We start from the raw sequence: 13,717 nt of genomic DNA on the forward strand, positions 1-13,717 counted from the left end.
TTCTTAGGGACTTCACTAAAACAGCAAACACTATGGTAATTGGAAAGGGAAAATCCGCTATGAAGAATATCAGGTTTTTTCTGAGTTCAGTGTCAACATTACCCTTTTCTCGTTAAGAATGGAAATACTTCATTTTCTCCAATGAGTAGCCTGGACAACTGGCATGTGTCTGGAATGTTCCCTGTGTTCTTCAGGCACACGACTTGGAATTTTTTTACTTTATTAATGGGATACTACCTAACTTAGACCTCTTCACCTTATTCCTTTTCTGTGTTCAAATAATGTATGAATAGCATTGTACAATCAAGAATTAATTTAAATAATCTCTTAAAGCTTGTCTTCTAGTTTGTGCTTCTCAAAGTAGACTGCTTTCTCTTTGAAACAACCACTTCACTAGAAGTCATGAAACCTGAGCTTCAGGTTCACCTCTAGTACTAACTAGCATTTAACCCTTGCATTATCCTTTCTTGGCCTTAATTCCTTCACCTGTGATAGCTAGCTAGTTAGCTAGCTAAAGATATAGATGGGCTTTTTTTTTTTTTTTTTAAGATTTTGTTTATTTATTCGACAGAGATAGAGACAGCCAGCGAGAGAGGGAACACAAGCAGGGGGAGTAGGAGAGGAAGAAGCAGGCTCATAGCGGAGGAGCCTGATGTGGGGCTCGATCCCAGAACGCCGGGATCACGCCCTGAGCCGAAGGCAGACGCTTAACCGCTGTGCCACCCAGGCGCCCCTAGATAGACTTTTTTATCCTGTTTTCCGGATAAGTATCCTGAATTCCATAAATCTACACTTTTTGTTCAAACAAACCCTTTTGTATCTTTATTCTTACAGAATATCCACATTTCACTTTCTGTGCTTACCAAAAGTTGTAATTCATCATGGATAATCTGTCATCAGAAGAAATTCAGCTGAGAGCCCACCAGGTTACTGATGAGGTAAACATTTTACTTGGAATAAGTAATTCTCTTTCAGTTTTCACAGTGGAAGGATGAGAGGACCTTCTTAGAAGTCCATTTTGGCCTCCTCCCTGTCCCTTTATGTCCAAGAATGCATTTGCCTCAGAGTGCCATTGCTGGCCCCTTAGTTTTTCAGCTCACCAAAAACTAAATAAGTGAAAGCAGCTTGTATGATTTTTTTTTTGTCATTGTTTAACAGTTACTTACAACAAAGATACTCTAGATTTGAGGAATTGGAAACATCTGTGTAATATACCTAGATTTCTGCTTACATTAAACTTTTATACATGCCATTAACTTTACCCTCCAAATTTTCTCTTAAGGAGTAACCGGTAGGAAGAAAAGAGCTAAAATTACAGTGATCAACTTTCTTTTTTTGTTTGTTTTTGTTTTAAAAGGGGGAGAGATGACTGGGCTGGCAATATTTGAAAATAGAGTAGCATCATGACTATGTGATCAGATTTTTTTTTTTTTTTTTTTTTGCTACATATTTTAGAATACTAAAAGCCTGTGTTTTTCCCTAGTCTCTGGAGAGTACAAGGAGAATCCTCGGTTTAGCCCTTGAGGTAAGACAGTGTTTAATCATTAAGTACAAAAATTGTATAAGAGGGATCTTGATAGCACAAGCTGGAATTTGTGTTAAGAGTCAGAAGTATATGGTATCAGTAAGCTTTATTATTTGAAACTAGGAGTTGCTGAACTTGCCAAACCATCACTGATGGGCCTTTTGTGTTTTTCCCATTGACCCTATTAGAATATGACAGGGAAGATCAATTCACCATGAATTTGTGACTTAATTATATGGCGGGGTTAATATGTTAAACTTTGTTGCTTTGGAATATTAGTTTTCTCGGTAACTCTAATCCTCTGAGAACTTAATGTTTCTAAATGATTCTCTCTTGCTATTAGGCCTTATAGCCTTTGTTTCTGTTGCTTTTGTTTGTTTTGTAGTGTTAGCAACTTTTTTCTCTTCTTTTAGTCTCAGGATGCAGGAATCAAGACTATCACTATGCTGGATGAACAAGGGGGTGAGTCGCAGTCATTGGCAGAAACTCTTGATTTGATTTAGGATGCCAGAAAGCCCTTCCAAATCAGCCATGTCTAAAATTAAGCCTTGGGAGTACCTTCCCTATGTAGGATAAGAGTATACATTTACTTCTTTTTTCTGATTTGAATTATATCATGTTCATTGCCTACTTGAGGTGGGAGCAACAATGGCCAATTATATGCCAAGTGTTTGTCAGGTAACAGGACTTACTGCGTGTATTTGTCGTATGTACATTAGGTACTATGATACTCTAGCATTATTTTCAGAAATCAAGTTAAGTCGTTAAACAGGTTTAGATTCAAGTGAGCTCCATTTGAGTTGGCCCTGAGCAATCTGGCCTAGATTTTATTAGACTTATGATAGCCTTCAAGTTTTGAACTTATTCAGACAGAGAAATGCTGGGGATCCAGTGTGGTCAAAGTACACTTAATTTGGGCTCAAGGGTGATCTCTAAATAAACTCTCACATGCTCCTATTATATAACTTTTTTTAGAATGAATCTTCCCACAATAAGAAGCCAGGTCCCTCAGGATCAGGTTGTGAAAGATTGTTTTCAGTTGGACAGTATGTAGTACCTTCTGGCACTGATACAGTTACTGGGATGGGTTACTGGTGGGTTCAGAGTCGAAGTTTGCTGTTCCATAAGAATAGTGTCTTCTCGTTGGCACTGTGACTGTAACACAAGATGTCACTTCCACAACTTATTCTTAGAACAACTAAACCGCATAGAAGAAGGCATGGACCAAATAAATAAAGACATGAGAGAGGCAGAGAAGACTTTAACGGAACTCAACAAGTGCTGTGGCCTTTGCGTCTGCCCATGTAATAGGTGAGTTGAGAAATCAAGACCTTTTTAAAATTAAGGTGAGAACATCCCCTCCTCCCACCCTCCAGGAAGGTCAGAAGTGTGACTGGGCCTGAATAAGGAACTGTGTTAGATAAATTTAAGCTGTTTTTCCTTCAGCAGATCAAGCTTTTCATGTAAATGGGCATGTTCACCAAAACCATGGCTTAAATTTAGTCCGTCCTTGGATCAAGTTCCAATTTCATTTTTTAATAGTATATGAAATATAAGAAATATACATCTGGATAATACAGAGCAGGATAGAATTAGTGTCTTTTCCTTTCAAACACAGAATATTAACAAAATACATATTCTGCGGCAGGCACATGAGGACTGTCCAAGGGAGTAAAGGACTTGGATCCTATCTTCAAAAGACCTACCATGTGGTTGGATGTATGAGGAAGAATAGCAAACAAGTAGAAAATATATAAGTCTAGTGCTAGAGCATATGTCAGCTGAGGGTAAGGGAACAGAATTGATAAAATTTGGTTTGGAAGAATATTACAGGAGAAAGAGGACTTGCGTTGAACTCAGTGATTAGAAGGATTTGAATAGATGTGGAAGAACTAGGGGGGCATTTCCTAATGTAAACAAGTTATAAAGGAGCTTGACTTAACTGAGCTGCTTGATTCATATAGATGAGAAGTGAAAAACAAGACATAAGTAGGCAGACTAAGGGGTAGATGGATTGGAATGGAGTATGTAATTACACTAGTTAGGAACCTTTTGTAATCTAGGCCTGTGAGGTGAGGCCTTATTATTGAGATTAGAGGAAAAAAGTATAAGTCAAAGGAATTTATTTTAAAGCAATTGACCGTAAGTCACACAAAGAAGGGAGAATCAAAGAAGTCTCTGAAAATTTGAAGTTTCTGATAAACTAGGAGATGAAAAGTCCTCAAACTTTGTGTGTATAGTGTATAAGATTATGACTGACAGAAAGAGATTCATTCTTTTTGGTGACTCCGTTATGAATATTTTAATTCCCTTACTCTTCGGTAAACCAAACTCCATGCTGTTAACAAATATTTTATTTCAACGAAGAGGAGGTTTGAGCTGAGGCAGTTAACCATTATCTTCCCTTCTGTCTGTTATTAACAAAACAACAACTTTGAACTTTCCCCGTAGTTGAAGTGACAACGTCTGGAGATCAAATGACCATCCTTACTGCTGAGAGCATTCATTTGAGAAGAGCTTCATAAATTAGTACTTCATCTAGTTGTCTCAGCTGGTATGATAAACCAAGAGTGGGTTACAAAGGTTTACATACTCTCAGCATTTTTACTTCTCAAGGAGTTAGGCATGGGGTAACTTTTGTTATATTGTCATACTTTTAGATAGGTGTTTTCAGGTGACAGCGTTCTCTGTGCCATCTCTACAAGAGAAAATAGAATTAAGTTGCTTATTGGTCAACTTTAGTGTTTGTTTTGAGCATAACAAGTTAAAACTTGACAGTATTCTTCCTAGTGTTGTCCACTGGCTTTCTATTCTAAAACAAATCTGTTGGCCTGTTTAGACCTTGGTTAACTCTCTAAAAGTGCATATTTAAATATGACTTGTCAATCAGGGCTTAACAGATTACCTTAAGCAAACAAGTTAGAAATGCACAGATTTTTTATCTAAACTCTTAACTATATTTTGCAAACTTGTGCTTTTTTCCTGTGTTCTATGTACCCTTTTGAAAGTGCAGAAGAGAAAAATCAAATTAATTTCCCTGAGATCACATATTAGGAGAAGAGCAAGGCAGAAGTCATCCTCCCTAGAACATAGAGCAAAATCAGCTGAGTCGGGGGTTGATAAACAGGAAAAGCAGTGAATCCTAAGATGGTCTAATATCTTAGAAAGTGGGAAATGGAACTACAGAAGTATTAATTATTAGTAAGTATTACTATTTCACTTTGTATATCCCAGCCAAGCGTAGACAGGATTTTCTGGGACACTGGTGAGAGAGAAGGTAGAGTATGGTCCTGAGGCAGTTTGCAGCCTCTCACCTCAGCAGAACCCTCTCTCAGTAGGTCCAGAGAATGCAGTACTTAGTAGGTAGACGGAATCAAGGGGCTCCTGTAAGAGAACAGTTGTTCCCTGAAGAGAAGAGAGTGATACTCCAGTTTAAAGATGTCAGATTTTAATTGCCTTCCTTGCGTCTATGTCTTCTTTATAACATTGACTTTTTGGCCTCTGTGGTAACCTTGTCTTCAGCTCTGTCTACTATTATTCCTGCCAGTGTCTTAATCTTTCTAATTTTATCTGCTAATCCGGGTTTTAGTTAGGCTTATTGTATAAATAGCCATAACATGAGCTTCTCGAAGGCAGATGCAGGCCCATATAAGGCTAGTATGATTCTCGTACTGATAAAAACCCAGGTCCACAGTCTCTTATCTGCCACTTAGAAATCTGAAAAACTCTGAAAACCAAGGATTTAGGTTTGGGTTTTTTTCCCCCAAAATATGCCACAGCTCATTAATTAGGCCATAAAACATAACATGAGCTGAAACTTTATAATCTTTATCCCACGTAGTGTAAATGTTAGTTTCACTACAGAATATTCATGTATTTATTGATTATGTGGTACTGCTCAAAATGTCTCACATCCAAGGGTTTGGATGAGATTCGTGGGCCTGTATGTTAATTTAGGCTCTTATTATTCTGAGCGCTTTAAATTTAATCCTAACAGTAATCTTAATATGAGATAGACTTCTTCTTATCACCATTTTACACATGGGGAAATAGAGGCACAAAGATGTTACACCAGAAATGGGAGAGCTGAGATTCAAAACCAGGCAGAGTCTCAGCTTCTAACTATATAGCTACATTGCTTGACTTTGGCAGGAAAAGAATGAACCTTTTTGTTGTTGCTGTCGTTAGATGTATTGCTATATAGAAAATGTCTTGAATAGATTTGTTCTTTGAGATTTTTTTTGTTTGGTAGTATTCATTGAAGCCAGGTCAGTAAATGAAACAGATGTGGAAATAGCTTTACTTAACAGAACCCTCTATTAGAAGAGAATTTTAACTCTAGCTAATTCTTTTTAAAGGACTACCAGAATTTAAACAGACTACCAGGATTAAACTTTTCTTTTAATTAATTAATTTTTTATTATGTTCCGTTAGTCACTGTATAGTACAACATTAGTTTTTGATACAGTGTTCAACGATTCATTAGTTGCGTATAACACCCAATTTAAACTTTTTTTTTTTATTTTTTTTTTTTTACCGGAATGGAATGATGATTTTTATTTTTATTTTTTATTTATTTTTTATTTTAATAATGATTTTTTATTATATGTTAGTCACCATACAGTACATCCCCGGTTTTCGATGTAAGGCTCGATGATTCATTAGTTGTGTATAACACCCAGTGCACCATGCAATATGTGCCCTCCTTACTACCCATCACCGGTCTATCCCATTCCCCCACCCCCCTCCCCTCTGTAGCCCTCAGTTTGTTTCTCATAGTCCATAGTCTCTCATGTTTCATTCCCCCTTCTGATTACCCCCCCTTTCTTTATCCCTTTCTTCCCCTACTGATCATTCTAGTTCTTATGTTCCATAGATGAGAGAAATCATATGATAGTTGTCTTTCTCTGCTTGACTTATTTCACTAAGCATTATCTCCTCCAGTGCCGTCCATGTTGTAGCACCAATTTAAACTTTAAAATTGTGAACAGGTGTCATTATCTTTGACGTTAACTTTGATAAGTCATCATTCTAATTGTTAAACTAATTAACAGGAGTTTAAAAGGAAGCCGACTTAAAATGGGAAGTCTCAAAATAGTAAACTCTCTGGTGTCCCAGTTTAACTATTCTCACGCAAGATATTCTGTCTGAACTTGCCTCTCTTCAGTATGTCCTTATAATGTCAAATACAGTTTGAAGACAAATTGGTAATTCTGGACCACTTTTAAGAGAAGTTCAAAATTGGTACTACAGATTTTCTACTATTCAAGTATTATGTCATACTGAGATGTAAAAATTCAGCCCTGATTGTTAAAATAAATGTTGAATTATATTTTAGTCAGCATTTGAGTTCCCCCTCTATCCTACTCACTGGAGATACAGAGATGAGTAGGGCATTGCTCTGGCACTGTTTCATTTGTCATTACTCTTTATTTTTTTTTCTGCTTGACATGGTACCTGATATTAGTAGGTGTTCAATAAATACTTGTTGATTGAATGTCCTTCAGAAACTTGTTGGCTGATGGGAGAGTTAAACATGTAAAAATACTTTTTTTAAGTGAAATACAAATGAAGTATATAACAGAAATAACTAGAAGAAATCTGTAACCACCAAGAAAGAACGAAGAAATTTTAGAACCTCTCCATTAGTTTTTACCTTCTCTTCATACTGTTTTTCATAATTTTAGGAAAGAATATCGTCACCCAGACATTCTTAAGAAAAATGAAGTGTGCTCTGGTTTAAATCATTTTCCTGTTTTTCTTTTTATCTAGATTCTCAGATGTTCGTTGTTTCTATGAAACCAGGCAGGAATTTAAATGCATTATGTTTTTAGAATTCTAAACTTGCTTCTGTTCTGTTTGACTGGCATTCACTCTTTTCTGCATTTCATTCTCTCACTTAATTAATCTCTTCCTTTCTAATCTGCTTACTAAAAATGAAGATTTAACATCAGGAGCCGAGCTCAGTAACTGATCAAAGGGAACTTTAAGATGCAGTCTTGTGGCGCAGTTTGGGCTGTTAATCTGCTATCTAAAGGTGATGCTTCAAATGGTTTTTCTGTGCATGTGCATGGATGTCGTGAATGGTGAAGACTGTCTTTAAAATTGTGCTGTGGTGTGTAATGTAAAGTGAGTTTGTTCTGGGTGCTGTATGCCAAAAGATGGACTTGACAAAATGTTCTTAATTTATAAGCCACTCTTTGACTAATGGTTCTGATAACTAAGTTTTTGCTGAATAACATTTGAGATTATAAAAATAAAAACACCCCTGAAGTTTCTAAAGATTTTTTAATTAAGTTGATATTTGTAGGGACTTGCTTCATCCTAGTTCTGATCAAAGGTAAGGGAATTCAGGCTAAATCCACCTCTCTCCATAGGACTTCGATTTCAGCATCCTGTCTTCTGTTACTTCCCTGTGCCTTTCCGGTTCCAGAATCAAGATTTTTCCTATTAAAGAGTTGCTTCTCATGATTTGGATTCTCCATAACTTAGGCCACTACCAAATTGGAATTGCCAATCTAGTCATCTTGAATACCATTTAGAACAAGGTGGGATATAAACTTAAAATGTTACCTTATCTAGTATTTTCTTTCCTTTAAATAAGGATTTTCCCTCTTAATCTGCTCTGTAATTCCTATTATGTCCCATGTTAGCTTGCTCTGGCTTCACGTTGAATTAATACAGAGCTAACTAATCTTAATTTTTTATGAACGTTAACCCTGTAGTCTGCCTACTGTTTAGTATAATGTTTGACTCCTTTAATTTTGGATCTTTATAGGAACTGTGAAGACATGGTTAAATGTTAGAAAATTAAGCATTTGATTTTTTTTTTTAAAGATTTTATTTATTTATTTGACAGAGATAGAGATAGAGACAGCCAGTGAGAGAGGGAACACAAGCAGGGGGAGTGGGAGAGGAAGAAGCAGGCTCATAGCAGAGGAGCCTGATGTGGGGCTCGATCCCAGAACGCCAGGATCACGCCCTGAGCCGAAGGCAGACGCTCAACCACTGTGCCACCCAGGCGCCCCTAAGCATTTGATTTTTTACCCTTTGTTTCTTGCCCTCCTTTTTCTTCCCTCCTGTAGTCTGATGACCCAACACACACGCACACTCATGCTCATTATTTTGTCCCTTTTCTTCCTGATATGAAAGAATTATAGCTAATATTGGGCTTTCTTTTTGCTACTTTTATTCAGTTAGTATTAATATTGACAACCAAAACTAAATAGTTAAAATTGCTGTGATCATATCTTTTTTAACTTTTTGAATTTTGTTTATTTTTTAAGTGAGCTGGGCATGGAGCTTAACACAGAGCTTGAATTCAAGACCCTGAGATCCAGACCTGAGCTGAGATCAAGAGTCAGATGCTTAACCAACTGAGCCCCCCAGGCTCACTGTGATCATATCTTGATGCTTGTTTTCTGCTTTTACAGCAGCTTCTTGAATTGATTAAGGGATATTTCAAGTTATTATTTCAAACTTACCATTATTGTTGTGTGTTTTTTTTTTTAAGATTGTATTTATTTGAGAGAGAGATTGAGAACATGGGCAGGGGAAGGGGCAGAGGGAAAACCAGACTCCTCACTGAGCAGGGAGCCAGATGTGGGGCTCTATCCCAGGACCTTGGGATCATGACCTGAGCTGAAAACAGGTGCTTAACCGACTGAGCCACCCAGGTGCCCTCAAACTTACCATTTTTGAATGAGATATTTATATGGAAAAAAATCGTAATGATTATTAGACTCCTCAAAACTGACAGAGTAAATCTAACTTTCCAGATGGTATTCTTTTTTTTTTTTTTTAAAGATTTTATTTATTTATTTGACAGAGATAGAGACAGCCAGCGAGAGAGGGAACATAAGCAGGGGGAGTAGGAGAGGAAGAAGCAGGCTCATAGCGGAAGAGCCTGATGTGGGGCTCGATCCCACAACGCTGGGATCACGCCCTGAGCCGAAGGCAGACGCTTAACCGCTGTGCCACCCTGGCGCCCCAGATGGCATTCTTAATAGCAGTTCTATCACAAATTTGCTTAAGCATTTTATCATGAAGTCTAATTTCTTCTCAGAAGGGCTATAAATTTCATTAAGCGAAAGAGTTCAGTTGCAGATCAGAATAATTTCTTTTCTTACTGTAGGCCAAAACAACTTGGGCCTAGATGTCTTTTGTTGTGACCCTATTCCAACTGTATTCAGCTGTCTGTAGATCTGACTGAGCCAAATAATGGAAGTTTGCTTAAGGTTCTACAGCTGTGGAATGACAGGTCTAGGATTGGGATTCAAGTCAATGTACTACAAATCTTGTGGTCTTTTAAAAAAAGAAAAATCTTGGTGTGTACTTTTGCTTCATCCAGATTAATTTCTCAGCGTCCCAGTATATACAAATACTAAGGTAGACTACTGGAGTAACTAAAATACTCCTTCTACAAGAGATTGGAAGGCCCTTAGACGGTGTTTCTTTTCCCTGGCTGGGAAGCTAAGTGAGCTTTTGAATTTAAATAAAACAATAATAACAATAAAAGATTCCTGGGCTCTACCCCATACATACTAGAGCAAAATTTTCAGAGTGTAACTTAGGCATCTGTGTGTTCAAAAGCCTCCAGGTTGCCTTGTGCTCAGTCGGGTTTGGGAAATGTTACCTTTAAAGCATTCAAGACCCTTTTGGGATGCTTGGGTGGCTCAGTAGGTTAAGCATCTGCCTTCAGCTCAGGTCATGATCCCAAGGTCCCACATTGGGCTCCCTGCTTGGCAGGGAGCCTGCTTTTCCCTCTGCCTGCTGCTCTCCCTGCTTATGCTCTCTCTCTCTCTCACAAATAAATAAAATCGTTAAAAAAAAAAAAAAAAAGCATTTAAGGCCCTTTGAAGGAAGACAAGATTAAAATCATCATTATTACTAGATGGGCAGCTACTTGACAATTCCTTAAAAAACAGGCGACTTTTAAGGGTATTCCACCTTGGTGGGACAAACTCTAGGGTGATGGCAAGTGGCAGGGTAAACTGGAAGGCATTACCTAGCGTGCACGTGCTAAAAGAGGCATGGAGCAGTCATGTGGATAAAGATACAAAATGAGCACCATTTAAAAATCAACTCTTCATACACACGCAGAACATGTCATAACTGCACAAGAAAAGTGCAGGGTTTTTTTTCCCCAGCTCATTTGAAAGTAAACATGACAACCCAATACAAAGCTGTAAAAAGAAAAAATCAAAGTCAGCTTTTTATACCTTGTCCCCTAACTATTAAGAGAACATCTTCTAGGATCCAGTCCTCTTAAATAAGAGAGAAGGATTTGATAACCATTCTGATTCCTTGTTTATAATACAGACCATGATTTAATTTGAAACTCATTCATAATATGTTAAAACAATTCATTTGCATCCTAAGCCCCTTTATCTAGTTATGGAAGGAAGAATTCCCAAAACCTAAAGGAATTTCAGATCTTATCTCTTAAGGGTGAGGAGGAGATTGGAGCATGTCTATACTCCTGGATAGCCCAGGAGCTGGCAGACCCTGTCCCGGTCTACTCTTTATGGACTAGGACTCTCAGAAACATCATGTTGTTTGCATAGTGACTTCTGAATCCCAGCCCTCACTCTTTGACCTGCTCTACAATCTGACATACTGATAAAAGCTGCACTTAGATTACTTCTATTAATACTTCTGGTTATTAACTTTCTGATAAACTTACATGCTATTTATTTTGTTTACTAGGTATTCCTCTGCTTTAGGAATTTGAGAACTTACCTTATTAACAAAGAATACATGTAAATGGGTTCCATCAAACTAACAGACAATTATATATAAATATTCATTTAAGAAAGGTATATCCCACCTTGTTCCAGGACAGATTTAACACAGCTTCTTAATAAATTGATCAATTAATTAAACATAGTAGCACAAGTAGGAAATGTGAGAACATAAAGTGGAACCAAGAAAGGCACTTTGAGTAGCTCTTCAGTTTTCATAGATATATTTACTTTTTCAGTACCTCTTATAAAAAAGGTAGTAGTACCCTTTCTGTAGCATTAATGATTAAGGTTAAGATCCGATTCTAGGTTTGCTATGAGGAATCCTTACGTCTATTAGGGAAGGAGCTACTGTTATCATAAGATATCTCCTCTGCTTTTGCAGTTTTAAAACTTCCTTGTTAACATTATGTGGAATAAATCAGAGACCAATATTATAGCTATATACTACTATTTGTTTATAGAAAAATAAAAATTAAAATTATGTGAGGGAAAAGCGTCCTAGCCAAATAATCAGTAAAAAAAAGTTTTGTGTGTTTTTTTGTAACAGTCACTTAAAAGTCACTTTACAAGGCTTTTTTTTTTTCTTGCCATTATTACCAGTTTGAGTAGTAAATCCCTGGATAAAATTCTGGCTTTGACTATATCAGTTACATCTAAAGTTTATACTTTTATTTATTTTTTTTAAAGATTTTTATTTATTTATTTGACAGAGAGACAGCCAGTGAGAGAGGGAACACAGGCAGAGGGAGTGGGAGAGGAAGAAGCAGGCTCATAGCAGAGGAGCCTGATGTGGGGCTCGATCCCATAACGCCGCGATCACGCCCTGAGCCGAAGGCAGACGCTTAACCGCTGTGCCACCCAGGCGCCCCAATACTTTTATTTTTAAGAGGCCTGGATTTAGGATCATTTTTTTTTTAAAGGAAGAAAAGTAAAATCTTAAGTGAAAAAGGCCTAAATCAAGGGATTTGTAACTGGCCAATGTGACCAACATAGTTATCATTGGCTGTTCAATTTGGAAATAATTCATGCCTTTCTTTCATGATTTTTTTTAAATGTAATGCAAAATTCTAACTTTAAAACACTGAATCAGCTGAATCTGCTCTGGTTCAAATAAGTGGGCACCTGGGGTCTGAGTATTGCCCACTCAGCCTTCTTTCCCTTCCATCCTCGTCAACTTGTGAGATCCCTCCAAGGAACTTCATAAGGCATCCCAAGAACACTTCTCCTAAGGAATGTTTTTCCTAGTATCCACTATTTTCTGAAGACTGTCAAAGGCTAGGGGAACCCGAAAAGTCAAATAATTTGCTATTTGCTAACTGCTTGGTGAACATTTTGGGGAAATAGTTTAACCTTTAAAAAAATGTTTAAAGTCAGTGGGCTTACACAATGCATGTTTTTCATATACCATATTGTTACGGAGCATAGCTAATCTAGATCTCGCTGTACGTAGCTTTTATGCTGAGGACATTAGGGTCATCCTGACGGTAAAAAGCACTAATAATTACAATTCTTCCCTTCCTATTTTTCTGTATCTCTCTACACTCCTGACTCTTATATAGGACAAAGAACTTTGAGTCTGGTAAGGCCTACAAGACAACATGGGGAGACGGTGGAGACAACTCTCCTAGCAATGTAGTAGCTAAGCAGCCAGGCCGGGTGACAAACGGTCAGCCTCAACAGCCAGCCACCGGAGCAGCTAGCGGTGGATACATTAAACGGTACGCCCGCTCCTCCTGGGTTTTTACCCCTTTCCTAAATGAATGCCTCACTCAGGAGGATGGGTGTTGTTACACAGGAACCCTAACTCATCAATGAGAAATAGTGTTTATTCCATTTGAAAAATGCATTTTAAAATCTGCCTTCTGACAAAATGTTGACTGTGTTATTGACTTTTCATTGATGGATTAACTTTTCTTTATGTTTTTCAAAAAAGTACTTTCAAAATTACCCAAGTAAGCATGTTTTACTTCTATAAATAGGAGAATGTGTTTTAAAATGTAACATGCAGGGGTGCCTGGGTTGCTCAGTCAGTTAGGTGTCCGACTCTTGATCTCAGCTTGGGTTTTGATCTTAGGGTCGTGAGTTCAAGCCCAGTGTTGGACTCCATGCTGGGCGTGGAGCCTACTTAAGAAAAATTTGTCATCTGGAGTTAGGGGTTGGCCAGATCCCTATAAAGATAATGGTAAAGAGTCAGTAAATATTCCAGACTTTGCAGGCTAGTGTCTGTTGCAGCTACTCAACTCTGTTGTTGTAGGGTGAAAGCAGCCATAAACAATACGTAAGCAAATGAGCGTGGCTGTTTTTTAATAAAACCTTATTTACAGAATCAGGTGGTGTCGTCGCACACTGAAATAAAGTTTTCAGACATCAGTTTGAGTGGCCGTGCAGGGCTGCCTCTACAAGGGAGAGCAGCAGCTGCTGAATCCTGCACATAGCTTTTATTTTA

General features: G+C 37.7%; 1 protein-coding gene across 4 annotated transcripts in view; it reads left to right on the top strand.

The window, feature by feature from the left end:
- The window catches only part of SNAP23 (synaptosome associated protein 23), a 33,706-nt gene that overhangs the window by 16,502 nt on the left and 3,487 nt on the right, over positions 1-13,717 (top strand). For 2 of the 4 annotated variants that reach the window (XM_044392474.3, XM_044392473.3), the window contains 6 exons: positions 835-938; positions 1,484-1,525; positions 1,939-1,987; positions 2,719-2,836; positions 7,298-7,330; positions 12,831-12,989. In XM_044392474.3, coding sequence (XP_044248409.1) covers positions 882-938; positions 1,484-1,525; positions 1,939-1,987; positions 2,719-2,836; positions 7,298-7,330; positions 12,831-12,989 — 458 coding nt within the window. In that variant the 5' untranslated portion in view covers positions 835-881. The remainder of the gene's footprint in view (positions 1-834; positions 939-1,483; positions 1,526-1,938; positions 1,988-2,718; positions 2,837-7,297; positions 7,331-12,830; positions 12,990-13,717) is intronic. The other 2 variants (XM_026479918.4, XM_048218366.2) reach the window with 1 other exon arrangement.

This window comes from Ursus arctos, unplaced genomic scaffold (assembly GCF_023065955.2).
Source record: "Ursus arctos isolate Adak ecotype North America unplaced genomic scaffold, UrsArc2.0 scaffold_36, whole genome shotgun sequence".
NCBI classification, from domain to species: domain Eukaryota; kingdom Metazoa; phylum Chordata; class Mammalia; order Carnivora; family Ursidae; genus Ursus; species Ursus arctos.